The sequence below is a fragment of the Geospiza fortis genome, unplaced genomic scaffold, assembly GCF_000277835.1.
Source record: "Geospiza fortis unplaced genomic scaffold, GeoFor_1.0 scaffold633, whole genome shotgun sequence".
NCBI lineage: Eukaryota > Metazoa > Chordata > Aves > Passeriformes > Thraupidae > Geospiza > Geospiza fortis.
Window position 1 is genome coordinate 390,514 of NW_005054531.1, and position 27,969 is coordinate 418,482.

Consider the following 27,969-nt stretch of genomic DNA (forward strand, 5'->3'; position numbering starts at 1 on the left):
TTGGGCCTTTCTGCACTCCTATGATGCTGTTCTCAGGTGGAGAGTGTCTATCTCCTTTAGCTTGCTTTCCATGCAGGAATCCTACAGCTTCTGAGCCAAGAGGACACATGTACCTACTGGTAAAGGCACCAGGAGAGCTCCAGTCACTGGGCAGAGCAGGGCTGCAAGGGGAGAGGAACAAGACAGAATTCAGCCATCCATTCTCAAATAGAGTATGGGGGGAAACACCAATTTTCATTGCTGGAGTACTGACCCAGGGCACCTGTGCAGGTGCTGAATTTTTCAGTGGAAATTAGGAATGAGTTAGTAAAAAATCAGCCATCAGGGCTGGTACAACTCTGAGTAATCAGAGCTGACCCAGGCTCAGCACCATCAGAACCATCCCCTGAACCTTTTTCCCCACTTTTGACACCCAGGACTACATCAGCAGCATTATAAAGTTCATAGCTGTTCTACAAAACACTTTGCAGAAGACATTTCAGCTGCAGAAGCAATGAGGGCAAAGAGAAATAAAACACAAGATGTTCTTAGGAACAACCCAGACAGGATCTCCAAATCTGTAGCCTGGGAGGCCAAGCTCTGCCATCTGCACCTTCAGCTGTGGCACAGGGAGTTCCTGAGGTGCTGTGAAATCCCTTCCCAGGGCAGAGCACAGGACTACCGGTGTGGAAAGGAGAGAAAAACACATTAAACATCTTTGGCAATTCAATTTCTGCTGACAGCAATGTCACACTACATCACTAGTGAATGAAGTGAACCCTCTGGAGAAGTGATTACACAGCCTGGTATTGTGACTGAGACATGTCCTGTCCACTGGATGCCTTTACAGGCATTTGGCAGAACTTAGAAATAATCACAGCTCTGAAAGCAATTTTTATGCAAAGCAGAGCTCTAAAACTTGTTTAAAAAATATCCACACAACCAGCAATAAAGGTCACCTGTCCCTGCTTTGGGAATGAGGGAAGGCGAGGAAAAGACCAAAGGATTACCTGAATGGACTTATAAAATCCCACCTTTTGGAGCTGTTTCAAAATGCTTCTTACTCGCTATCTTGACTGGAAAGAGCAAAGAACAAATATTAAGAGTAGGAGGAGAATATACAAACAATTACAAAAAATATACATTTTGACAACTTGTTTGATTATCATTCAGTTGCTGCAAGGGACAGATTCCCTGCAGCAGGAATGCTGCAAAACAAACAGTCTCAACAACCAGCAGCAACTCTTTCCAATGTAGACAGAGCAGCTGATTTAGTAACTTCATTTAAAGCCCTCCATTTTTCTCTTATTTGTACTTAATTAGAACCATAGAAAACAACTGGTATTTCAGTTGGGGTCTGAAAATCTCAGTTCCCCCCACTGACAATGGGCCAGGACTCTGTGAGTTCCCCAAACACAAGTTGTTGGTGGCATGACAAGACTGTACTATCTGAAATAGCTCCAGTGCAGCACAGCCCCCTCCAGCAGTAAGGGAACCCCTCCATGCAGAGTTTGGTGACACCCACTAGGAAGCAAAATCAAGATATGCAGAAAATGTTAAGAAATTCTACTCCTCATACAAATCCTAGTGAGGAAGTTCCATCTTTAAGAGACAGGACCAAGCAGCTGATGGAAGCAGCTTCCCTGCCATGGGGCAGAGCTCGCTGGGCTGTTCCATGCAGGGGCTGCATCTCTCCATGGCCTCTGACAGCAGCTCTCAGTGAGACAGGACAGCTCCAGGGAGGCCCAGGCACAGCTCAGATTATCCAGTTGTTAGATCTGCTAAATGCAGAAAAAAAAATACACATCCTTTTTCCATAAATTGAAATGAAAAGAGAGAGGTATTTGAAAAGATGGGATGACTAGTCAGTGTGATCCTGCTCATTACTAGGCACTGACTTTCACAAAGGAGATTGGAGTAGGAGGAGGGAGGAGTTTGCCATGGACTGCTTGTACCATTTACAGAACAGCATTTGGCATCTCTTGCTCATATGTCAAATACGTGCCTGCACAGTGAGCCAGATGCAGCTCCTGATGAATTTTTTAAAGAGAAATTTAATGCTGACATAACAAAAGTGATAAATTGCTCAACTATTTGCAGGGCAAATCCTGAATGTACCAATAGAGAATCACATGGAGCTGCTGAAATCCTGCCATGGCTGAAGCATTTAGGACCTTTGCAAGCATTCATATCCAATAGCAAAAACCCCTTCTTGGATGTGGGTTCTCTGGCAGCACAGGGGTTTCCAAAAGGTCAGTGCTATAATGGCCATGGCTAGTTTTTACAACCAGAAAGAGTTGCTCAATCTTTCAGAATACAAACTTTTATTTTAAAGACAATTATTACACTCTCACCGAGTACCACAAAGTTTCTTTGTTATTTCCCACAATGGTCACATTTCACTACCTAGGTTTAAGTCAGATTTCAGAACATATTTTTTAAATACTGGGTAGACAGAGGGAAGAACAAAAACCTGCAGTAGCTGAATTATGCTATTTACAGTGACATTAGACATTCACAGTCATTACAGGAATATTGTGCTTTATGATCCTTATGATTTACTGGGAGAATCATGCAAAATTTACACCACTTTACAATTCACTTGCCAATATCTTGCTTAGGCTTTAAGGTGTTACTGGGAGCTAAGCCAGGACAAACAATGGAAGTTGGCCACACTGGTCATGTCCTGTTTGGTACCTGGCATGATATTGTGACAACAGATAACACATCCAAAATCCCCTTCACTTTAGAGATAAGAGTTCAAATGGACAGTTATAGTTAAGTGGTTTTACAGGTCCTACTGCTCACTCACAAGAGGAGATACTTACCCAAGGCCTGAGGATACAGTGAGGAGCCTCCAAGTATTAGGAAGAGGCACACCATTAAGATGTTACATATAGAATTATCAGAACCCTCCAGTCTTGAATCTGACACAACTTTGATAATTTTTGCTTGACTTTGATTGTTTCTGCTTCTCTTGGTCATTTTAGACAATTTAAAACACTCTTTTTACTACCTACAATTTCCAAATTCTACAGGCAAATCTCATCCTGCTGAGAGCTCACAGGCCTCCCTAATCTCCAGATGTTGTGCCTCAAGAGCTCCTGCCTTGTTGAGGGCAGCAGTCGTGCTGGTGACAGCTCTGCAAAACACCCTCTGGAGCTCCCCAGCCCACAGAGGACAAGGGCCTGGTTATGGAGGGGAGGAGAGTTGCCATATGCCAGTGCATGAGCAATTTTTGACTCGCAGTCAAAAGCATCCAAAAATTCAGTATGCAGGATTTTGTGCCATATGGAGAAATTGTGATTTGGCCTTTTCCCCAGCTGTATCTCATTAAGCAAAAAAGGAAAGAAAAAAGGGAGGACATTCTTTTCTTCTGTGCAAATCTCTCCCCAGAGTTCATCTTCCTTTGAGGGACAGTTCATTGCTGGTACCTGGAAAACCAAGTCTGAGCAGAAGGGGGCTGTAAGAATCCAGGTGCTTGAGGACAGGGCTCTGTCCAATTCAAAAGTTTTTTTCTAAATCTTTTATACTTTGAACATGGTTTCTTTTAGGGAAGAGGGAGAAGTGCTACAGAGAGACAGGACTGGTTCTACAGGGCTGAGAAAGATAAGAGTAGAAAAAGAACCTCATGTTCCATGAAGTCTGCAGGTGTGCACTACAGTAAAGGATGTTATTTCCATGTACTGCAGCATTTTGCACCAACAGCATTTTGCTTGTGAGCTCAGTGGTCTGTTTGTGTGAAAGGTTTGTTTAATCTGAGACTTCACTGGGATTTTGTCCTTATCTTTTTTACAGAGACTGATGTGGCATTACCATAAGGCAGACATTAAGATGGTTTAATGTGACAGAGACAATCCCATGGCTGGTGTCACACAGGTCACCACATCCAGGTTTCAGAGTTATAAACACAGACACCTCAGAGCCTCTGTGCTTCTTTCCGATCTTCCTCGACGTAGAAAGATGTCAGGAGGAAAAATCCTCCTCCAAAGGCCCCCACAAAGGCACAGGTGACAAAGCTGTACTGCATGCTCCTGAAACTCCACTGCAGAGAGGGCACGTTCCTGGTCTGGATGGCATTGGAGATCTGGGGAGGGAACAAGGCTGCATTAATCTGGAATAACACCTCCATCCTCCCCTGCTTTAAACAGACTCTTTGCACTGTAGGCCTTGAAAAGAATAAAAGAGGCAGATAGGGATGAGAGTTTGCTCCCAAAGTTTGTCAAACCCAGTACCCAGCACACCTGTACTGCACTGCTCTCCAGCTTATCCTTATCCTCATCCATCCTTATTCAGTGATTCTGTCATTCCAAAGGGTCAAGAAATCTCATGTTTACACTGAAAGTGTAAAACAAGTCACAAGTGCAGGAAATACATTTTACCATTTCCTAGCCCATCTCCAGATTGCCAGCACAGGCTGGGCATTGGGCAGTGACCTTTGGCATTTCTTGATCCTGTTCAGTAACTTCTGCCTCCCTTATTGGCATGCAGTGTATAGAAACAGGGGGGCAAGCAGCAATATAGGCACAAGAACAACACTCATAAGACAGGGAAAAGATGGAAATTAACCTAAGACGAGAGTGGGGACTGCTTTTGAGTCAAAAGACATTTGAGGAGTTATGGAGTGACATTGTGAGTAAATGGAAGGAAGAAAATACCAGGCAGGTGCTTTTTGCACTGGTGGGAGAATGAGGTTGTAGAGGCTGTAAATGATACACATTAATTTTATTTTTGTAGACAGAAGGAAAATCTGATTTCCAGAAACGCAGTAACATTCAACACTTAACCCAGGAACCTGAAATCTCTTCTCAGCATAAACAAAAAGATAAATGGTGAAAGCAGTCATTTTTATTCCAACATTTGTTCTTGAAGGTTAGAATATACTGTGTGACTTGAAATGCATAATTACAAGACTCTTCAACCTTTACTGGGTTTCTATGATTATTTATGACAGTTTAGGAAGATAAGAGGAAGATCAACTCTAAATGGGTACCTAGGGATTACAGCAAGCATAATGGCCATGATACAAACCTAATACATTTAATTTTAAAATGTTTAGAGAAAAAATCTCTGGGGCGCAGAGGGAAGAAAAACAGGCTTTGAAAAAGAAAATTCCCTGATTCTTCAGCCAGATTTTAAGCTAAAGGTTTGACTGAATCGGGTTAGGAAACACTATAAGGACATGAAAGTAGAAGATGGGTGTTTAACCAACAACAGTCATGGGAAGTGCTGGTGTATGGGCTCACAGAACATTCCAGAGGAAAAAGTGGGTGCTCAATACACAGGAACACTTGGACACACAGCAGTTTTATTCCTGGGTTTAATGTCTCTGTTCTCAGTGAAGTTACAAGGTTACCTGAGATTAATCTCATCTGGATAAGCTTTTTTTAGGTTTCAGGGGTTTTTTAGGGTCTTCACTCTTTTTAATGAGCTGCTCTTTAAGGTGACTTCTGCAGATCCTGCACACAGTGACAGGCAGGATGCAGCACAAAGCCTCAGTTCTGCCCAAAGAGGGCAAAGGACAGAGGGCAAGAGGCACAAACAGTTTAATCTTTCAGGTAGAAAGCTTAAATCAATAGATTGGTCAAAGGGAGAAGGGGCAAGACATATTTCAGCTTTTGAGGTACTTCCCATTTTTGCATCCCATCTCAGCCATTTTCCACAGGGATGTTGGTTGTGGTCCCACACATGTACAGTCAGATATGTGTGAGTGAGAGCAGGAGTTTCCTAACACCAACAAGCAAAGTGGTTCCTTCATTTGCCAAAAAAAGGAAGTCAGCAGGGGTAATCCCTCAGGGAGAGAGGCTCTCTTCTCTGCCAGACAGATGATACAGTTGAGACTCTGGGTTTCACCCAGCTGAGGACAAGGGGAACCTCCTGTGTGGCTGGGCCAGCAGCAGCTGTGCAGGCACAGCTCACTTGGGCATTGCTGGCCCTGTCTAACCCAGACACTGTCAACAAGGGGTGAACTCTTTAAATAAACTTTCATAAAAGCTAAACTTTAAATCACCAACAAAGACTCAATCTCCCATGTCAAGTAAAGCAGAAAACTCAAAATGGGTGCTTTGTTAGCTACCGTGTCTTAAAATAAATGGAGGAAGGAAATGAGACTGACAGAGTCCACTGGAACTAAAATTAATGAAATGCACAGAGAAAGTAGAATGAGGCTGATTTGCACAGAAGCACCTAAGATCAAGTAAATGTAGGAAGGGCAGAGAAATCAAGTCTCAAGGAATGTGGGAATTCAGGGTTAATGTGATTTGAGACGAGAGCTTTAAAGGTCAAGAGTATCTAAAGACAACCATTGCACCACTTTTGTTCTGATTTTCAAGACTTATTGCAAGATTTCAAACTTCAAGATTTGAACTGTCTTGGGTTTTAACACATTGAATTAATTTCCATGAAACTCCTCACAAACTCAGCAGAAAGTGCTTAAATCCTATGACACTGTCTCTGCAAAAATGTATGCCTCTAAAAATATATGAGTCTGTAAATTTCTACGCACTGCATAGAACTATTCACACCTACAAGCAGTGTCACAGGACCAAGTGCTTCATGCAAGTAAAAACATCCAGAAAAATGTCTCTGGTCCTAGACTCAGGGCCAGCAATTTGAGTAATTTCTGGTTTTGGACCAAGTAGTGCCTATGATTCTGTGAGTGTCTGTCTATCAGTTTCTACAAGTTTTACCCTAAGGAAAATTCAGTAAGGAGAGGATTCACTTACAGCTCCAATGAGGTATGGGCTGCCTGCATCTCCCAGCAAATGGCTCACCAAAATCTGCAGGGCAATGGCTGTGGATTGTCGCCTCGGTGCCACCACGTACTGAAACAAAGCACAGCCCACAGAGAGGGAACATCAACACAGGGAACTTCAGGAGTGCCCAGCTGCTTCCAGAATATCCCAGAGACATGGACAGAGCAACACTGATGTATTTCATATTCAAACACTGTTTACAACTTTGTAAGACAAATTTCATATTCGAACACTGTTTACAACTTTGGAGACAGAAATGTTATTCTGAGCAAAAGGGTACACTGAATGTTTTGCTGATGAAAAAATCATTCAAGAAAGGAAGACACAGGAGAAAATAACAATAAAGTAGCTAAACTGTGGCTCATGTGTCCATACACAGCTCAGAGCAGCTTGTACAGATCCATTTGGCCATGCAACCAATAGAAGCCTCCAGGCTGTATCCCTTGCAGTCACAATGATTTGCTAATAAAGATTCAGCACTGACAGTCTCTCAGAAAAATATCGTATGACCTGTGTCAGCAGGCCTGGTCTAGACTGCTGAGGGAAAGTGGGGTACCTGGAACCTGGAGGAGCTGTAAAACATGTCAGCTGAGGCCTTGCAGACCCCTTGAAGACTGAAGGTGAGGACCCAACCTACCAGACCAGAAAGTGGCTGGTGCTGTTTTGATGGTATTGCTGTAACTGGGAGTCACCTGAGACACAAGGTACTGTAGTCACAGCACCTCACACTGATTTGTTTTTCAGTGCACACAGTTTAAATAACATGCTGGAGAAGAAGATGTGGTGTACATCCAGAACATGGCAGAGCATCATGTAGATGAGAACTATTTTGTCAAATGAAATATAGTAATTTCAGGGTAATAAGAGCTCTATGCCTGTGCTACTGAAGATCAACTCTGCCTAAAGAAGCCTTTCAATAATGCATTTATGCAAAAAGCATTCACAATCAGAATGTTTCAGAAGCAATTTCAAACCTTCATACCTCTGTTTTCCAACCAGACTTGATTGTATCAGAAACAAATTGCTTAATATTTTCTCAGTCCTCTATTTCACAGTTTGGGGGGTTTTCTTGAAACTCGCCTAAATGTCACTAAGTATGTCTCACACACTAATTAATAGAATGACTGGTGTTTTACCAAGGGATGGACTCAAGGTGTATGATCTATACTGTAGCTCTATCACTGCCTTCAAGGAAACATGAACGATAAATTTGGTTTAAAACTAAAAAAGAATGGCTCTATCACTGCCTTTAAGGAAACATTAGCATACATGATAAATTTGGTTTAAAACTAAAAAAGACCCTGCTCTCACATTTAATTTAGAGTTCTGGTCCTGCTTACTACATACTGCAACCAGTTTCAGTAGAGAACCAGAGAACACTGCCAGTGCCCCTCTTAGGCACTTGGCCTCAACCTTGGATACACAAATCACTCTTAAACCAGCATTTCTGCACCCAGCAAGAGAGCTCTGAGCAGCTGGATTAGAACAGACAACCTCCTTCCTTTGCACATGTGCAGCTAATGCATAACCTGCTCCATTCCTAGTCCCTCCAAAACAGGTATTTCTAAGTATGGATAGAATATTTCTTTCTCATTAGGAATATTTAGGTAGAGTGCTTAAATAATAGTAAATATTAGACCAAGAATGCTTTGGAGATTTCTCCAGAGTTACAGAAAACCACTGTGATATCATGTTGCCACAACACTGCATCCAGTCCCCAGACAGTGTAGGAGCAGAGTTATGTAAGATTGGCTGTTCTGAAATCCTTCTCACCCATGGGATGGAGGAACAATCCAACAGCTCCTTCTCACTGAGGCCAAAGCACATCATGGCCTACACTGAGGCTGTGCAGTCTGCCCACTTTTTTTTCTCTCAGAACCTACCTGGATGATGAGCATGCACGCTTTGTGAACAGGCTCTCTTGTACAGAGACGAAAAAACTACAATAGGAAACTCTGAGCTTGGGGGGCAGAGCTGGCTGTGACAGACTGTACTAGACTGGAGACTGTCAGCTCTTGGCTCTCTGAGGTTTTCATGTCATCTGTCCAAGACTCAAATTTCTTTTATGGATAATGACAGGCTGTGTTTGAGAAATGCAAATCAAATATTGTTATGCACTTAATATATCATGGGCATTGCAAGCGTGAGAAAAGCTAAATGTACTTTGGCTCTCCCAGTGCCTTGCACCACTTCCTTACTACCTTTATTTAATATCCCATATCTGCAGCTACAAGAGATGGAACAAAACTGTAACAAGAAAAATACAAGAGAAGGATGGGGTGTTTCCTATAGTTTCAGGGCTCATACAAACTCTGCTATCACTCAGGTTCTTCTGCACAATAGAAACTATACTCAAGAGCTCAAGGCACTGTGAGATTCACCAGGAAAAGAAGAAACAAAACAGAGTCCCACAGGGACTCTGAAGAAGCCATGGGGTCCTGCCTGGCCACAGTGACTGCCCAGGACCCCACACCATGGCAGGACTGGAGGTGACATCCTGCACACTCCTCCTCTGAGGAGATCCAGCCCAGGTGCCTGGACAGAAGCAGGTGCCCCAAACAGAAGCAGTTTGCAGATCCCTTGTGCTGCCTCTGGAGGTTTCAGAGACCTCCCTGCAGAGCTGTCAGCTAAAAAAGCAGATGGAACACACAGGCTGGAGACACTTCTGTGTATCCCAGGTTACTTCCAAAGACAGGGACACCTTGGTAGCCTTCCCAAACCCCTCCAGTTCCAGCATCTCCTACACTATTAGCTGCCAAACCCCTAAAAGACTGTTCCATAACCTCACAGATAGCAAACATTTCATAAGGAACACTCCAAGAACAGCCTCCCAGTAAACCAGCAAGGCAGCTAGAGCACTTCACTTGCACATGAGGACTGTAGTGGTTCAGCAGATACCTTTGTGTTTACACTGAATAAGAGGCACAAAGGTGGCTACATGCAATGCCTCTTGATGCAACAGCCACAAAGGGAGGAAGTCCTTATCATTCAGTCAGCATCTTCCTTGTCTTCAGCTCCACAGGTCACAGGAGAAATGAATTCCTGGCTACATTGTGTGGTTATAGTGCCGTGGGAAGAAAGAAAAGTCATTTTCATGGCAAAGTAAGAACATGCATTAGCAAATCCAGCTATATTATCAGAAATCCTACCAGTTCATATAGGAAACAAGGCAGAAAGAGAAATTACTGCTGTTATCTATGGCACCCTTCAGTCAATATAACAGCAGTAATACACTGAGCTCATGGGGTTTCAACAGGATGAAATGCAAGTAAGATTGCCACTGAATGAGCAAACATCTACAAATTCAGCTCAATTCCATAATTTTCTGATAAAACAATTAGTAACATTTAGAATTCAAGAGATCCAACCCAAAGCACATTTTTGGTAATAAACTTGATGTCTGTTCCCCGGGTAACACAGCACCCCAGAGCTCTGCTATGCCAAACTTTTCAGCTCCCCACTTGTTCCCAATTGATAAAATATTGCTGCTAACTAACCCCACAATATTCTAAAAGAAATGGAAGTTAGGGATGTTGGTCACCTGGGAGACAACTTCCTTCTCTTCTAGATTTACATGGATCCAGGATATGGCAATGATGCTCCCCACAGATTTCCTGCAGGCTGCAATGTGATGCAGCATTCCCTCAGAAAGCTGAGATTGGAGAGATGGAACTGAACAAAAAGTCAGTTTGGATTCAGGAAGGAATTGAAAGAAAGAGCTGATAGCAACTATCTGCCTCGCTCTCCTCACCATGTTTCACCATGTACCACCATTTCCTAACTCAATGATGTCACCTTCCTCTTTAACAGTGACAGAGGACAGAATTAAAATACAGATGTAGGAGTTCAAAGAAAAGTAAATTGAGAAACTTAAAAAAGTTGGTGCATCAACTCATGTAAAAAGAATGGCAATTGCATTTATACTTGCTTCTGTGCAAAAAACCCCAATTACTTCAAAATAAACTGAAACAGAAGATAAGTAAACCCATCAGTCTGGACCAGTGATAGTTGTTCTGCACCTGTTCACTGCTGCAATTATTTCATAGGATAACTCTTTCTGACCATTCTGTGAGAGTTAAATAAGAATCAAAACCCTCCTGGCTGCTGGCTAAGATTTTAAGCAAGCAGCCAATTGACTAATACTGACTGCATTATTTACTATTTTATTAAAATTCCAGAGTGCAGAAAACGAACATGTAGAGAGCTGCACTGTGAAAGAGAACATAATGCACAGTCAGTGTCTGCAGGACTTTGCTGAAGACCCATGAAATGTAGGTAGTTCCATTCCTTCATCTCAGTCAGAATGTAAAGAGAGGTTCTTCAACTATGAAATACAAAGATAAACAGATTCACACCAAGGCAAGGTCAGGCAGTGGATGGAGAGTTCTGTAGTGCTTCACAGCTGGTCCCTTTGGTCACTAGAGAGTGCTCAGCATTTGGTAATACACTTTCTGATCCTTTTACACTGTAATAGGGATACTTTCATCTCTGCTCAGCTTGTCCACTACTTGGGTTTAGTTAGCCAGTAGAGATACCAAGCAATTTGTATATCTGAGCAACTCAGACCACAGTGCCAGCAATTTGCAGCTCCTGTGATAGCAAGGGCCAGTGACCTGCGCTCCACTGGAGCCACAGGCTGCAAGGCTTTTTCCTGTCCTTCTTGTGAACTGCTATTGTGCACCACTGCATGTTGTGCTACACATGAATGCACTCACTGTGGTTCTTAAATGAAAGATTTATTATGACCATGAAGTTTGCAGCAGCAACCTGCAAATAGATTTCAGCTCCCTTATAATGAAACACTATTACATAAAATGGGAAACACTCACGTGACTTTTACTTGGGAAGAAACAGTCAAAGATCTCTGTTCTGCTGTCCCTTAACTTTGTGCCTTCTCTCACTTGTCCTGATGGCTTTACACAACTTCCCCACTTTCAGTGCCACCTGCAGCAGCACTGTGCCTGTACCACACTTGTCTGAACCGTCCCTGTCTCACAGGGAGCTTCCTGCTTGAAATATCAGGGTTACCATCACATCCACAGTTTCTCAGCACAGGGATCCCAGAGTAGAGTTTGGGTCCCTTAGGTGATCTATTCCTCAGAGAAAAGGGTAATATAAATTTAAATATTTTGTCTTATGCCCACAGGTAGCAACAAAAGAACTGTCAATCATATAAATAACTTACTTTGGTATTTAAATCAGCTTCCTGCAGTCTATCAGATATGATCATTTCTTTGCTTGTTGCACTGATAAACCATATTCAACTTGTTCATATTATGGATTATTAAAAAAAAAAGTCACATAAACTACTTGATAAGACTATAATGATCTGTGTAGTTCAGCAATCACAGTATCTGCCCCAGGGTTTACACAGACATCTATTAGTGACTGTGGAGCTACAACCTAAATGAAAGGTTGCCAAATTTTTATTTATAGTAAAAACTCTGGTGAAATTACTAACTCTAAAACCTTTGAAATGATAAAAAGAAGCTGCTCATCAGAGTCTAGACAAACTGTGCTACAAGATGTGTGCTTTTCACATCACTCCTTTCTAAAGAAATTACTGATGACAGAATCCAAATGAAATCATGCACTGCTGTTCCTTGGCTTGGGGTGTCAGTCCTGGAATTCCCAAGAGCCTCTTAAGCATCACTGCTGGCCTGATGCTCTGGCAATGTAGCACACTTCTGAACTGGACTTGCAAGAGCTGGAATTCATCTGCCCTGTATTCTGAACTAAGGGAACTTGCTAATAGTTCATGGACTATCAACTTTGCCTCATTTGGATCATCCTTTCAAACCTCTGGAAAACAAATAGAAAAGCTGATTATAGGCACAAAATTATCTTCTTCTGGTGCAGGCCATTTTCTAGCAGATATCTGACAACACAGAGCTGTACAGAAGCCAAAATACTATGGGTACAGGCAGCACTAGAGAGTACCATGTGCATGAGTTCCATCCAAATCAGGGCATCTTCCTGGGATTATAATAACTTGGACTACTGTACCACCACACCCTTACTGCCTCTGGCATCCTTGCCCAGCAGCACATTGTGGCAGTGATTCCAAGCAGGATACCAACCAAGGGATTCTCTGTAGGAGTTTGTTCATCTGTCCCCAGAAAGCCACCAAGATGCAAGCTTAGGAACAATATTACATTGTCAAAACCTTGAATTAAGGAAATAGTTTAATGAGCACTTACCAGCAGTATGTCTGTCACAACAGCCCAGTTTACAGACAAAAACAGTTCTCCAAATGCAATAAAAATCTGCAAAACCGAAAACCAGCAGTGATTATACTATGCTATGCTATGCTATGCTATGCTATATTCTGCATTGCCCCTCTATATTGTGAAGATGAGGCAGGGTCACTCATTGTGCTTATCTATGCAAGAGTTGTCCTACATACCCATTACTTCTAAATTAAACACCTCTGTCTGTGCTTACAAACACTAAGTTCATTTTAAAGGTGGGGAAAAGAATCAAAGAAGGTGTTTGAGTCACAAATCCTCAGCAGAAGAGCCAAAATAGGAAACATACCACCCTCCCAAATTAACTGCTATGAACTACTGAACCCAAGAAGAGAATAGCAAGATCCATGGAAGAGAAACATTCAGCACAGGTTTACAAAGTGCACAGGGATACAAATGAAGCCAAGAGAACACCTCTGAGCCAGTACAAGTACTCTTAAAGGCTCCTTCAGAGAGAGAACCTCCAAATTGGAATGGACTCCAAGGAACAGGCAGTCTCCAAACCTTGGTGTCCTGTGGGAAATCCCTAATCCACCACAGATGGAGACCCAGCCATGAGGAAAAGGGGTAGGGCACTGAACAGTTCTTATAGCTGTGGTCTCAGAAAATATTAACCCTTTCAGCCAGCCCTGGACACAGATTGGAGCAGCCTGCCCAGACTAAGAGAGACTTAAAGGAGGAAGAGGATTAAAGTTACACCATTGAGGTGGAGCAGCATCTCTTCAGAAACACATGCCACAAAGTCACATGGCACCTGGCACAATATTCTTTTCTACTAATCAGACTGATGGCACATTGTTACAACAGGTGCCAGCACTGTGTTTGGTAAGGTCTTGGTCAAGATGTTGTCCCTGGTTGATAAAAACACAGCCTAGGAAAGGCACAGTGACAAACTCAGATGTTTTTGGAGTGGTGGTTTACATTCTCCTAAGGAGAACTAGACCTAGAATACCCAGAATACCTATAGATATCCTGTAGGTAATAGATATAGATAATAGACCTGGGATATCCATACATCCTGTGGCTCTTGTCTGTTCTGTTCATTTGTTTTCTTCTCCAAGCCAGTTTGGGGAAAAAAGTTCCTTGAAGCACTGATATACTTAGTATAGACCATTATCCAGACAGCTTTTCCTTCACAATGCTTTAGATATAGCTATTATAATTAATATATTATATTATTAGATATAAGGAAGAAATTCTTCCCTCTGAGGGTGCTGAGGCCCTGGCACAGGGTGCCCAGAGCAGCTGTGGCTGCCCCATCCCTGCAAGTGTTCAAGGCCAGGTTAGACAGGGCTTGGAGCAATCTGGTCTAGTGGGAGGTGGCCCTGCCCATGGCAGGGGAGTGGAACTGGATGAGCTTTAAGGTGCCTTCCAACCCCAAACCCTGATTCTATGATTCTAATAAAAGGTATGTTTTGGTAGTTCCAACCAAATACATTGATTCACTCATCTAACACAGACTGGAAAATTAAACTGCTGTTCTCTACCTTTAATGACAAAAAATCCCCGGAGGAACACCCTATGAGTGGAGCTTGTGGGATTCTGAGAAGCAGAAAAAGACAATGGGTAATTCTTCTGGGCACTCAGACCCCTACTGCTGGATCCAAAATAAGCTTCACATTTCACATTCTGCTTTGTGTACATACACTCAGACAGGCCAATCTACTTGTGTTTTCTCTTGGTGTAAAGGTGTTTTTCCACAGGAATACACATTCCTGACGAGTCAGAAGGAAAACCTCTTTGAACAAGCATTATTCTTAAAAGCAAAAAACATGCAAAGTGCCCTTTTGCAGAGAACTGTTGATTACTGTAATTTACTTTACTTTACATGTTAATCATGGTGATTTTGGCTGTGGAGTCACAGAAAAAAATGCACAGGAGTCTTTCCCCAGCTGTTACCAGATTACAGTTGAAATAGGGTTTACATTCAGTTCCCTCTTACAGGGATTTTTTTGTCATTCCTAGTAAGTTTCTTTTTTCCCTTTAACTGAGAATGGAATTTAAGTGATTTATACTTCAGTTTGTATTGCCAAAAGCTTGGCTTTGAAGATCAGCTAGTGATCTGGGCCTTTGAAGGTGAGGGCTAAATTATTCTTAGCAAGAACAGTGTGTATTGTACGGTCCCAACTACACCAACCTTTAAGTATTCAGAGAGCAAAAATAAATAAGAATACTAAATTAGGCACAAAGCATTAAAAATTAACATAAGATTGAGACTTGCTTTAACTACATTTTGGCATAAGGGACATGTTTCAACACGACCAAATGCATAGTTACTCTTCTCTTCTTCAGTATTCTCCTTCCCTCTGCAGGACCCCAGGCCCAGTTTTTGTGCTCTGTCTGCCCTTTATACTGTACCAAGGACTGCCCAGTGTGGCTCTCACAGGACAGACCTCAGCTATGGGAGCATCAGAGCCCACAGCTTACCTGGATACCTTGCCACAAGCCACTGAAACCTCTTAATGGTCTAGAAGACTGCAGAGAATTCTGCAAAAGCCACCCCTTGCCTCCTCCTCCCCCTTCCCATTCTCCCTAGGATGCCAAAAGACATTTTACTAATTGTCACTTACAAAAGTGGAAAGGATGTTTGTCTGGGCCACCATCAGAGCTATGTAGAGGCACAGGGCAGAAATGAACATGCTTGTGGCACAGATCAGAGGATCAGCTTTGTTGTTTATCTTCCTTAAACGTCTTGCAGCTTCTGCCCCAGCAATAATACCCAAGATTCCTGTCCCAATGGTGATGCCTCCAAATATTAGGCTGGTGACAAAGCAAAGGATTCAGCTGAGCATAGTAAAACTGTACTGTGGAAAAATAAATGGTGTTAGCTTGTACCTGTAGTTTCAGAGGAATCTTTAATAGAGAAGCTGAATTTTATTCCATTTGATGTGACCCTCCCACTCCTTCTAAATGGATGCAATCCCAAGCCCCAGCTGAAGCTATGGCTTTGCAATGGTGGCTGTATTCCGTGGAGAAGATATTTTCCCATTTACAGAGCAGGTGTTATGCACCCAGGCTCAGGGAGGGCAGTGCTCAGTACAATCTGGCTTGGACATGCTGTGATTTAGGGGAGACACAGTCATTGTGGTTACCCTGTGAATCAATCTAGCCAGCCATCCCTGAAACACAGATGGAGTAACCCTGTATCACAATCTGCTGCCTTGGAAAAGATCCTAGCACGTGGAATGATCCACATCTAAATTACAGCCCTCTGCTTAGCACAGCTGAGATGAGTCACTTCTCTGACTATGGGAAACACCTACCACTTCCCAGAAGAGTTCAAAGAATACTGAATAGGTAACTACTGCCAGGTCCATGTAGCATTTTCTGAACACAGGGTTTCCAATACCATTCAGCTTTGTGTGTCTGCAAATGCAAATGTGTTCTTCAGGAACCACAAGTTCGTGTTTTAAAAGAACATGTCTGAATAGTTGAGAAGATTCAGCTTCCAAAGGGACCTGCATGTGTTCTTTTGTCTCTGTCCCAATGAGATCCCCCCAATGACAAAGCAAATCTCTTACACAAGATCAGTGGTGCCACTGCACCATAATTCTCTGAAGACAAGCAGGGGCAGGATCAATGTATTCTGAGCACAAGCACTTCTGAATATTTTAGAGTGCTACATGGCAAGTTCTGTACATTTTCCTGAACTTTTCTAACTGCAAAGCAAAGTAACCAGCTGGGACATGATCTGTTCCTTTAAACTACAGAACATCCACTTCTTAATTTCTTTTTGGCTGATTAGGAAGAACTCAATAATTCTACAAGAAAAAAAAAGGTATTACTATGCAAGGTAACAAACTTTAAGAAAATTTGTACTCTCCCTGCAAGTTCTTCAGGATTCTGATCCATCACTGACTATAGCTCGATAGTGACATTATAGATTGTCACTTGGCAGAATAATCTCAGACATTTGTTCAAGAGAGGCAAGTTCCAAGGTGACATTAGTTGATTGAAGCATTCATGGAATTGTGTTTAGAATGTTCATGTATTGTAAAGTGTAGTTGAAATAAACCTGCAGCTGGAATAAAAGAGAATGGCCAAAACTAAATCCGAGCACAGTTCTGTTGACAGGGAGTAGGAAAGTACAGAAGCCTTGTACTGGGGAAAGGCTCCTATGGGATCCTTCAGGGTCTGAGAATACTCACTTATCTCTCTGATCTGTTTAAAAGTGTTTGCACAAAGACCTGAACAAAAACTTCACACTGCCTATTTATCTACCTTGAAAGGATTGAGACTTGAATCAGTTATGGTGCCATTTGAGTCTGTGTTTCCAAGGAGTCTAAGTGGCACAGTCCTGATCCTTAAACAAAGTCTGAAACTGCTGAACAGCCAGAGGGAAAAACATCTTTAAAAGTATCTCTGGGCAGATCTGGTAAAGTGCAGCTCAGTTCCTCCAGCACCATCAGGTCTGACCTAGTAGTTTATATTCTGTTTCTTACATCCCCTTGGAATAACAGTCCAAAGCCAGCCTTATGCTGCTTCTGGCATGAGCTTATGCCAAGGTTATATTTAAAGCATCCTATAAGAAGCTGTACATGAGGTTAAACTATCAAATGCTCTGTTTCACTTCCCTGAAGACCATGTCTGCTCTAACAACACTACTGTGGAATAACAATTCAGAAGTGGATTAGAAAACAAACTAGAGGCCAACACCTTCAAATTAACAAAGGAAGTACTTAAACTGTATCTGTGAACAGATACAGCCAAACATCTTAAACTGTTCAGCTTCCCACCTCTGCCTACCCTGAGCCAGACTCCTGGGCTTCACTCCCTTCCCAGTACTGTTCATTGATAAGTAATATGCCACTGGTGGCATCCCTGGAAGGACAATTCATTTCCCATTGAAGGATTTTGGGATGACTCTTCAATCCATCTGGTTTTGCTACAACTCAGAAATCACTTCGCAGTTAGACTCAGTTATTCCATTGCAGAAAAAGAGAAAAATCCCATTAGCAGAGGATACATTCAAGGTGTGATTACTGCTTTTCCCTTTAATTGTCTTTACCTGGAAAGGCCATGCAGTAAGCACTCAGTTCTCTGAAATCCATTACAAAAGCAGAGACTGAAACAAGACTTGGGAAACCTCTGGGAGAAATGGATATTTGTATGGAGACCACTGCCAGGAGTCAGTCACAGGGCTCATGTTACTGAGGGAAGCTGTGAAGACTCAAGAACACTGAATACGTATTTGTATTCTGGACAAGACATTGTGAAGAAAAACTTCTCTTCCTTGGTGGGGAAAAGGGATCTACAAAAAGGTGTGTTATGACTACTTCAAATTGTTCTACTAGTTTAAATTCCCCTTCTTACACAATATTTGATACTGTTCATGAATCTTCATTGGTCTGGACATGCTCTGTAAGCAGAGCTGTGCTGGCAGCTATTCACAAGATCTTGGTTTGATATCATATGATACTACATCAAAATCAGCAAGCTTTCTTCAAGCTGGGAGCCACAGTGAACTCACCAATATGGCATGGATTATAAAAACAGAATACAAAGAAGATAATAGGCAAGTTACTAAAACACAGGATTTAAATATACTTAAATGGGTATTTAAGTAACTTGGGGTGCACAGTCATTTGTCAACTAAAAACTCCTTGCTAAAGCTGTTCCTTTTTCCCCACAACTGTTGCTATTACTGCTTCTTCCCACTTTACTTAAATAGGACTGGCAGCATCTTTCCAGTTAACTGGGTGATTATAAACAAGCAAAGGGGAGTGTCTCAGATACCCGGAGGCAATTTAACATTCACACCCCATTGCCTTCCCAAGAAGTGCCTGGTCACAATCATGTGGAATCCCAGGGCACTGGGAATATTTCTCTGTCTGCTCTGGGGTGCCCTGACCCCTAGGGCAGCACTGACTTTGACCCTCATTCATGGAGAAAGTTTCCTAGACTTCAAGATAGATTGGAACCCACAAAAGTGTGAAATAGATTTTAGAGAGTAGTGTAGATGTATCACTTGGTGAGAAATTTAGAGTTTGGGATTTTTAGCATGTTGTGGATGGAAGCAAGATGGAGGGCACACGGTGTCATCCTGGGCTTCTTCTTCCTTCTTCTTCCTTCTTCTTGGGTTTGGGTGGCATTTTGTAATTGGGCAGAGAAGTCTGCATTGGGGGCTCTTTGGGATCAGTTATTGGGTTAAAAGGGAAAATAATCTAGGTGTCAGTTGTTAATTGGATAGTTTAGTCTTAAAAGACCTTGTACCAAGAGATTGGCCATTTTGTGCCTTCGAATGAAAAGCTGCCCAACTCACAGCAGTGAGACTGTTTTAGTGATAAGAAATAATAAACACTGGAGTCCAAACATGAACTACTGTCTTAAGTGCCTTCAATCCAGACCCAGAGAAACCCACAACTGGAACCACCACAACATCCTTTTCCTCTGCAAAGCAGCTGTGATTGAGCACCGTGCAGCGTTTCCAGGAATGCTCCCAAGGCACAGCTCACCTGTTAGATGAATTGCAGGAGTCCTGGAGGCATGGTGGGACAAGGCCCTGGACAACCTGAGCTCTGTACAGAAACAGCGGCATCCACATTCCCAGGGCTCCAGTGACAAAGGCCATGGCAGTCAGACCCAGTGAGGAACAGACAAAACTACAGCTGAAAGTACAACAACAACAAAAAAAACCCCATCTGAGAGATATTAGAAAGAATGGTGTGTGAGGAAAAAGGGAAAACCTACCTGCAACACCCAGGTTTTCAAGCAATAACAAAACAATATGTTCAGACATCTGGTAATCAAAATCCACTCCCTTGAATATCTGAACTCTGATCTGGCTTTATTATGAAATTCAACAATAAAGTACTAATTAGAGCAAAGGGTATGACCTACTGATTTAATGTTAAATTCTGGTCTCTTGCAGATTTCATGCCAACTTCTGCCAAAACAATTGCTGTGAATTTTTTGATAGCAGAAGTATAACAATAGAGAGTGAGCAAGAATGTAATGGCTTAGTACCTAAAGGAAAGGGTTCTATGTTCAAGTTCAAATGCCTCAGGTTTTAAGCTGTTTCTGTAACCAGTATAATTGAGAACAAAATCTAGGTCTGGGCTGGGCTGGGCTGGAGCCCTCCTTAACTCTACCTGAGTGAGTAAAAAAAGACTCAATCTCCACAGCAAGGTTCAGACAAAAGGAGAAACATTTTTGAAAACTGTCTGAACCTTGTATGCTTCCTGCCCTATTCTAGGAGAAAATTAAATTTTTGTCAGACTCTTTGTCATTAATAGTTCAGGGGAAAACCCCCTTTGAGGACAATAGGGAGGTATGAAAACTAAAGACTGCTGCAAATGATCACGTGATCATCAAACTAGAGGATTCGTTAAGAAATTAACCTAATTCTCCATTTCCTAAAGATTAAGTGCTCTTGGACTTGATTAAAAGTGGAACCACATAGCTTTTCAGCAGTATGTCTTTGTGCTTTGGAAATCAATTGCCCAAGGAAAAGAAAATGGGAATCAATTGCTAAAGGAAAATAAAATTAAAATATATTTTTTTACACTGGAACATCTCTGTAGGAAAGCAATTTTGGAGATAGTCTACTTGTTGAAATGTCAGAAAGGTTCATTTGGGTTTTTGATTCAGGAAAAGGTATTTTTTTATTCACTTCAGGATGTAGTGCCTACAAATTGTGATCCTACAAAAGCGATCTCTAGCGTACCCGCTGATCAGGATGTAAAGAGGATGCAGATTTAGCGGGCAGTTAGAAAGCGCTGGATCGTCTGGAAGAACACTCCAAAGACAAACGATGTCCCAGGAAAGCAAGTCTTTAAACGAAAAGCGTTGGACTGGAAAGCAGCGGCAGGCGCAGCCGGCTCTGGCGCAGCTGCACAGCGGCACCTGCTGTTCCCAAAGCCGCTGCAGCGCCTCGTCCTGCCCTGGCACCGCCCGGCTGCAGGGTCACAGCAGCGAGCAACCTGTCCAGTCCACCTTTTACTCCGCCCTGCAGGTCAGCTGCATCTTTAATTTTTGTGTGGTTAAAAGGAAGATGTCATCTGCCAGCCACAGCTCAGCCCATCAAAACACATGGATAATTACTTTATAAAGCATATTGGGGTCCCACAAACTCTGACCTCATGCACAGCAGGTTCCAAAATACCACAGAGGACCTGAGATATGCTAATCCAACCTTCCTCAGGTGCTAAGAATTATAAATAAATTTACACCAGAAAATTATGCACTTTTACCAATCTAGCTTCTGTAGGGAAGGGAAAACTTAGTAGAAAGTAGAGCTTTGGATTCAAATAGGAGCAAACTGCCATCATAACTTCATCCCCTCCTCAAAATGGGAGGATAGAAGAAGGAAAGAAGTTTTTTATCTCTTTTGCAGCATTCCTGTAAAAAGTGGAAGAAAGATTTTTACTAATGGTGTTTCCATCCTCTTGCATACAACGTGTGGGTCAAAGGAGCAAAGTGGGACTCAATGGACATATTTCTTATACCACTTACTTCTTCACAAGTGATGCCACATCTTGGCACCAGCTAGTCCTGGTAGCTCTGTATACATCTGGCTTCTCATCTGCTCCTCCTATCATGCCAGAGATGCTCAGTGCTCTGTGTGCTGCTGTCTTTCTCTGGATCTTGTGAGGGACCAGTAAAATCAGGAGAAGCAGAGCCAGTCCTCCCATGCAAGGAGTTACCTGTAGACACAAGGTTGGTTAGATCAAAGATACCTGTTTTCTTTAGTGAGAACTCCACAGTGATTCCAATTGCATTAGAACCACTATTAGAAAATTCCAGATATGTTCAGAAATAGATGTGTTCTGGTTTAGGTCATTTGTCAAGAAAAAGAGTGACTTTGGTGACTTTGAAGAAAAGATAATAGAGCCTCCCTCTCTATCATACAGATACCTAATTGCTCCTCCCTCTGATTAAAAAAAAAGTGAAAAGAAAAATGTACTCTATTCTAGCCACAAACACAAGAATCACTGATGCAGGCACCAATGTTACCTGAATAGCATCAGAGTTACTCCAGTAAATACTCTGCCCCACTCACCTGCGTGTGCTACCTGATTTCGTATTCAAAGAAGTTGTTCCCAACAGCATTCCAGAAAACTGGTGCTACCAGTATAATGATAATTTTACCTTCAAATTCCTCTGTTTGAGGATGTCTTAGTGCAGTAACAACCATTCCAAATGTGCCCTCAGGTAAGAGGAACATCAGCACCTGCCCTGGCTGCTGTACAATTTCACCTACACCTATCAGAGCTAGGCAGATATCTGCCACTTGTCCTGCAGGAAAACTTCTCCTAAACACCATGTTCCTGACCTGTCAGAGAGTAGGAAGTCCTCCCACTGCTCTCCTTTAACATAATGAACATAAAGAATCCAAACCCCAGTGATGATTTTGATGTTACAGTGGATGAAAGTGACTCACCCTGAATGCCCAGTGCCAGTCACCTGTGCTTTTTGCCATGCCAGCTGCCAGCATATAACCACAGCCACTGCAAACAACAGAGAGGAATGGTCAGTAAGCACCAGTGAATTTTGGATGGCTGAAATGACATGTCCTGCCAGCTAAGGAGAATGTTCTGTCATAGTTTTCCAAGGGATAAACAGAAAAAACCCTCATAGTCTGTGCTAGTCTGCTTGCCAGCCAGTATTAAAAAGAGAGTCAAACCTCCTCAGAGCAGACTTGAGATGATGACAGTAATGTCCCAGATTCCCCTTGGAATACATATTCTGTAGAATGACACTGCAAACTGGATCAAAGAGCCCATAAAACATTTTATTACCTACTCCCTCCTGTGCTAGCCAAAGGAATTATGCCCTGCAGGAATTTCTTTAGTTTTAATCTTCCTTCTGGGCCCAGCCTTGGCTGCCTGCTCTGATACAGAGTATGCCTCTAAACCATTTGAAAAGCTCTTCTCCACCTTTTCTTCAGACACAATGTCAATTTACCTAAAAGAGGAGAGGGAAGTAAGTACCAGTTCTTCCTTGGGAGACGTTTAAAGGAGGGTTCTTAAAAAATCTGTCAAATAAACTAATATCTAAAAGCTTTTGTCTCCCAAAACACAGAAATAAATTACATACTCTCATGCACATATTTCTTTTAGAATTGATTCAATATTTTATTCAAAGCCAGAGTTTCCAGAGTCTAGACTCTCCCTAAAAATATTGGGGGGGAAAGGGAATTTTTCTCAAGGTAAGTAGAGAAATACACCTAATCAGCTCTATTCAAACTTGCCAAGGAAGTGACAAATCCCTTTGTAAGAGCCAATGAAGAAATGCATCAAGATAAATCTGATTCCGGCTCAGGGTATATTGAATTGCAGGTGTGGTCAGACAGAATTTCAAAAGGCACTGCAAGAAACCAACCTGCCCACTGGAATGAAGATGTAGAAGATAGATAACACTGTGGTCCTTTTTCCTTCCTCAAACAGGTCTGCAATGATGGTGGGTGCTATAGTGGAGTAACTGGCAGAGCCAATGCCAACCAGTCCTCGTGAAAGAACAAATATCCTGTAATGCTGCAGGGAAAAGACAAAAAAAAATTATAGTCAAAAAAAGTCCATGCAAGAAAGAAAGCTTACTGTTAAAGAGGGCATTTTAGTGGATGAAATCAACCAGAGGAAATCAGAATTCAACTGCCTTTTGCCTGTGTCTGTATTCCCTCCATTCACACCTGCTCCCCTCACATCTCACTGCTTGGCTTTCTCTTTCTGCACAGCAGTGACTTCTCAGAGTGACACCCAGAGGGAATTTCAGGACAGGGTGGATATTCCACATGTAACCAACAAGCTGCCACACTGTAAGGTCATAAACAAAAAACATTCAGGACAAAAATAAAACCCCATCAATCACAACAATAATGTATGGGTTCTCTACTGCCTAGGCTGGACTCCAGAGTCCTGGAGTATATTTAGTCCAGGCTTAAGGCTTGGGAAATGAGTGGTCACTGATGCTTTTCCAAATGTGATTAGAGAAGGACTCTATCAAGTCCTGCAAGATGTGTGCAGGTTATTTTCATAGCACCCTCTAAAAAAGGAACATACTGACTGAGTGATGAACGAGCTCCCCAAGGTCACGCCAGACCAGAAGAAAATCCCAGCTCCAAGGATGATCTTCCTGTTGTAGCGATCTCCAAGGTATCCAAAGATGGGGGCAGCCAGCATGTAACACAAGGTGAAAACTGAAAATCCAACAATGAACAAAGACAATATTTATCTGAATATTTTTGTCATATGTACTGCTCAGCCCTCAGATAAACTCAGGTTATTTTACAGCAAGGGTTAAAGGCAGGCTGAGTTTCTGGGACTAGGAGGACTGATATTTGGAAAAAGACAAATGTAGACTCAAAATACCTATTCAACAATAAAATTTATATGAATTGAATTGATGTGAACTGAATTAAACAATGTGAATGTATGGGAATTACTCAACTTTTGTATTTCTTGAGAAACCCTTCATCTTTTGTGATTCATATACTGTGGGATTTTTGAAGAACCCAGCTCCAGTGTGACTTTCAGTTTTGCATTATAGTCAGCCTGCCCACAAGTGGAAGTGAGCAATGCCCCATACAAGGAGGAACTAGAGGAGCTAAGTAACTGGACAGTGTTTTAGGAGCAGACCACAGAGGGGCAAGGCAAAGTCAGCTCTCAGAACTGAGCAGATTTTATTACCTGTCTGCAGTAGACCTGTCTTCCCATCACTGAGCCCAAAGTATTTCTGTATATCCAGCAGGATCCCTGCAACAGAGGCACACATTGAATGACAGCAAAGCACCCTGCTAATCCTGGTAACTGCCAACCCAAAAACAGGGCTTGCAAGAACTGCAGCACACTTAGATTTTAGTTTAGATGTAAGCCATTACTGCACCACAAGCACGAGATGCACAGAGAATTGAAAATTCTTATCACTATAGATAAAATTAATGATCTTCCACAACAAGGGTCTTATGAGAGTTAGTTTACCCACTATTTCAACCACTCCTGTTCTGCTTCTTTTGCACCCCTAAGAACCTGAAAAATTTAGAGTTCAGAGTTTAATGGACACAATGCAGAACAAAACAGTGGATGTTCAGACAAAAAGGTCATTTTCTTCCCTATAGCATACCAGAGCTGCAGATCTGCCATCTCACCTATGTTGTATTTCCAATTTACACTGCTGAAAACCAACTGAAAATAGAAGATACTACTTTGAAAAAGCATACCTGTACTCCAGTGTTGAAAGGTATCAATTAAAAAAGACATTTACTTCTCATGCCATTTCAATTTTGTCAAAATAGATGAAGTCATAACATTGTTAAGAGGATGAAACCACCACCACTTAAGAGAGCAAGTTTTGTGTAGTTTGCCTGCTGTGCTCACAGGAGCTCATCTGCAGCAGAAGGGAGTGGGTGAGGTCAGCAGGGGCACCCCTTCTCCCACACTGTGTTTTACACATTGTGCCGTGAACTACACTGCTCCAGCCACTTAAAAGCAGTGTGGGACCAGCTAATTTAAAGCTAAATCCATGTTCCCCCACAGTCCCCATGGCAGCAGCATCAGTCCACTCACTATTTACTGATGTGATTTCAAGTCACTCTAGATCAAGGTCTAGCCTAACAGCAGCTCCAGAGGTTTACAGCTGTTTCTCAGTGACTCTTGAACATATTTTACATTTAGGGGTTTCCTAATATTTTCAAAAGTTTAAACAAGAGATTTAATTCAAACATTTTGCATCATTAAAACAGGACAATCAATTACATCCTTCCTTTCTGGCAGTGATCAATGCACAGAAGTACTGTATCAGAGGAATTCAGGTTTGGTCTCATAGAGTATTTAGAACAAATCACAGCTAACAAGACTTGAACAGAACCACAACTTCATCTCAAACTGACATTCACACTGAGCACCATTAAAATGTCATCCCCTCCACATAACTAAAATCTGACCCTGCCAGATCCTGGCAAATTACAAAGCATTGATTTGAGCAGTTTGGTGGACAGAAAAGAGGGGAAAGGTCTACATGGTCACTAGTTTCAACAAACTGAAATCAGCAGACAACTAAGGGGAAGAGCTTGTTTTCTGTGATGCAAACACTGTCAAAGCCTGAGAGCAGAACTATCCGGAAACCACAACTTGGTAACTGCTGCCAGTTTACTTGTGAGCAGATACTCACACCTCCCCTTCCTCCCTTTCCTGTTAGCTGAATCTGACAACATGGTCACTTGGACAGCCAAACTCAAATGTGCTGCTGCAAGAATTCTGCCGTGGCACTGAATTCTAGCAGGTGAACAGTCACTGTATATTGCTGTGTACAAACTGCAGCTTCCAGACTTCCCCATGGAGTCACAGAACCCAGTAAAATGTGCTTTAGTCATATAGTGCAATTCAAGGGGATGTTTCAAAGGCCTGGGCACTATCCCCACCTCTGCTCTTGAATTCTTGCATGTCCCTGAAGGTACCTCAGTCACAAGAGCATGGTGGGAGAATTTTAAGCTCTTAACTGGTTCAGGAGCCCCTGAATAGTTCAAAGCCTGGAATCAGCCAAATGGTTTCTTGCTCTTAACCCTCCAAGGGGATACCCTTCTAGCATCCAAGCTCTTCCTTGAAGATATCTTCATTCTCTTCTGTCCCCCGCCCTTCTCCAAGGAAAGCTACTTGACAACAGAAGGCACACACAGGAGTTTTTCACTCACAGCCTTGCAGTGACATTCAGCATGCACTCCTACTGCACTCCTGCTTGCTTCCTTCCCTCTTGTGTTGCTAAAAAGTACTCAAAAAACCAAGCTCAAACTCTTAAACCCACTACACTCTCCATTTCTAAAGATACTGACTGAATGTCCCAGATTTCTGAATGGTTGAAGTAGCAAAATAATTACTTTGTGTACTGTAACTAGGTATTAATTCCAAATTCAATAATCCATCCTTTGGGTTTTTTCAAGGTGTAAAATATTTCTGTTTCCCAGGCCACTCAGAAGTAAAACATAGCAAGCTCATAACAAGTGCTTTCCCTGTTTTCTAAATCAGATCCCTGGAAGCATGGGAGATGCTTAGGAATAGTACTAAATAGAAGAATTTACACAGATCACAATTTATATGGGAAAAAAACCCCCATATTTTCCCTCCAGGTTACTATAAGCAAATCTTGGTTGTTTTCAGCTGGGGAAAAATAGTTAAAAATAATATTTTGGAGGAAGGATATTATTTATTAGACAACAAGTCATAACTTGGGTGAGGGAAAGCTTAAGGAAGTGGGTCTCTATTCTTTTTCCACAATCATGTTTCACTCTTAACTGCAGAAATCACACAACTGCCAGCAGCTCACAAGGAAGTGAAGCCTCCCCTAAGCAAACTAACAAAGTTATGGATAACAAAGTTATCATAAAATCACATAGTTTTTGAATTTGTAATGGAGGGAATAGCATCAGTATTGTTCAGCTAAAAGAATAACATATAGAATCTACTAGATGCAAAGAAGGCCTTGTAAACTGGTGTGCACAGTAAAGAGAAGTTCCTTAGTCACACTTCTGTAGAATCCAGCCACAAAAATAGACCAGGTGCCCTGTATGCTAAAGTCTGTTTATAAGAGAACTAGATTTTAAAGTACTCTTTTTATTTTTATAAGCATTCAACTAACTATTAATACCTAATAAATCCTTCCTATGTAGATTTATAATTGGAAGTTTCATTAAGAGTATGACCAACAGGTTAAAGCAGATAAATGAGAGAAAGTAAAAAGACATAAAGCATATCCTTACTTTAGAAACATTTGTAGAGTTTAGAAACATTTGTAGAGCTGTTAAGAACTTACATTTCTTTTTCTTTAGAAGAGGAAAATGGGTTCTCACCTGGCACAATGAACCAATCAATGAAATTTATCAAATTCCCAAAGCACAGCACGGCAACTACCAGGCAATCCCTCTTTGCTGGGCTGTTCCTTGGCACAGCCACTGATGGACACTGGGTCCCATCTGCTGCAGCAGCTCCATAACTCTGTCCCTCCAACAGTGGCTGGAGCAGCAGGCTTGTGTCTTTATGTTCACAGGGGGGTTGCAT

At 42.0% G+C, this 27,969-nt stretch overlaps 1 protein-coding gene across 1 annotated transcript; it reads right to left on the minus strand.

The window, feature by feature from the left end:
• Positions 1 to 3,184: 3,184 nt before the first annotated feature.
• LOC102042992 (protein spinster homolog 3) lies at positions 3,185 to 27,969 on the minus strand. Its single transcript, XM_005429202.2, has 11 exons — positions 27,762 to 27,969; positions 24,610 to 24,675; positions 23,983 to 24,119; positions 23,306 to 23,457; positions 22,365 to 22,431; positions 21,437 to 21,627; positions 19,438 to 19,590; positions 15,553 to 15,742; positions 12,935 to 13,000; positions 6,705 to 6,803; positions 3,185 to 4,066 (listed from the first exon to the last, which is right to left on the minus strand). The coding sequence occupies exons 1-11, from the start codon at positions 27,967 to 27,969 to the stop codon at positions 3,899 to 3,901; spliced, it is 1,497 nt and encodes a 498-aa protein (XP_005429259.1). The 3' UTR covers positions 3,185 to 3,898.

Excerpts from the sequence above, each read along its gene's own strand:
- LOC102042992 (XM_005429202.2), bottom strand. The coding sequence starts at position 27,969 with ATGCAACCCCCCTGTGAACATAAAGACACAAGCCTGCTGCTCCAGCCA. Across the intron at positions 21,628-22,364 it reads ACTGGCACTGGGCATTCAGG|GTAACTCCTTGCATGGGAGG; the intron begins GTGAGTCACTTT and ends TTGTGTCTACAG. Across the intron at positions 6,804-12,934 it reads TTGTGACAGACATACTGCTG|TACGTGGTGGCACCGAGGCG; the intron begins GTAAGTGCTCAT and ends GCTTTGTTTCAG.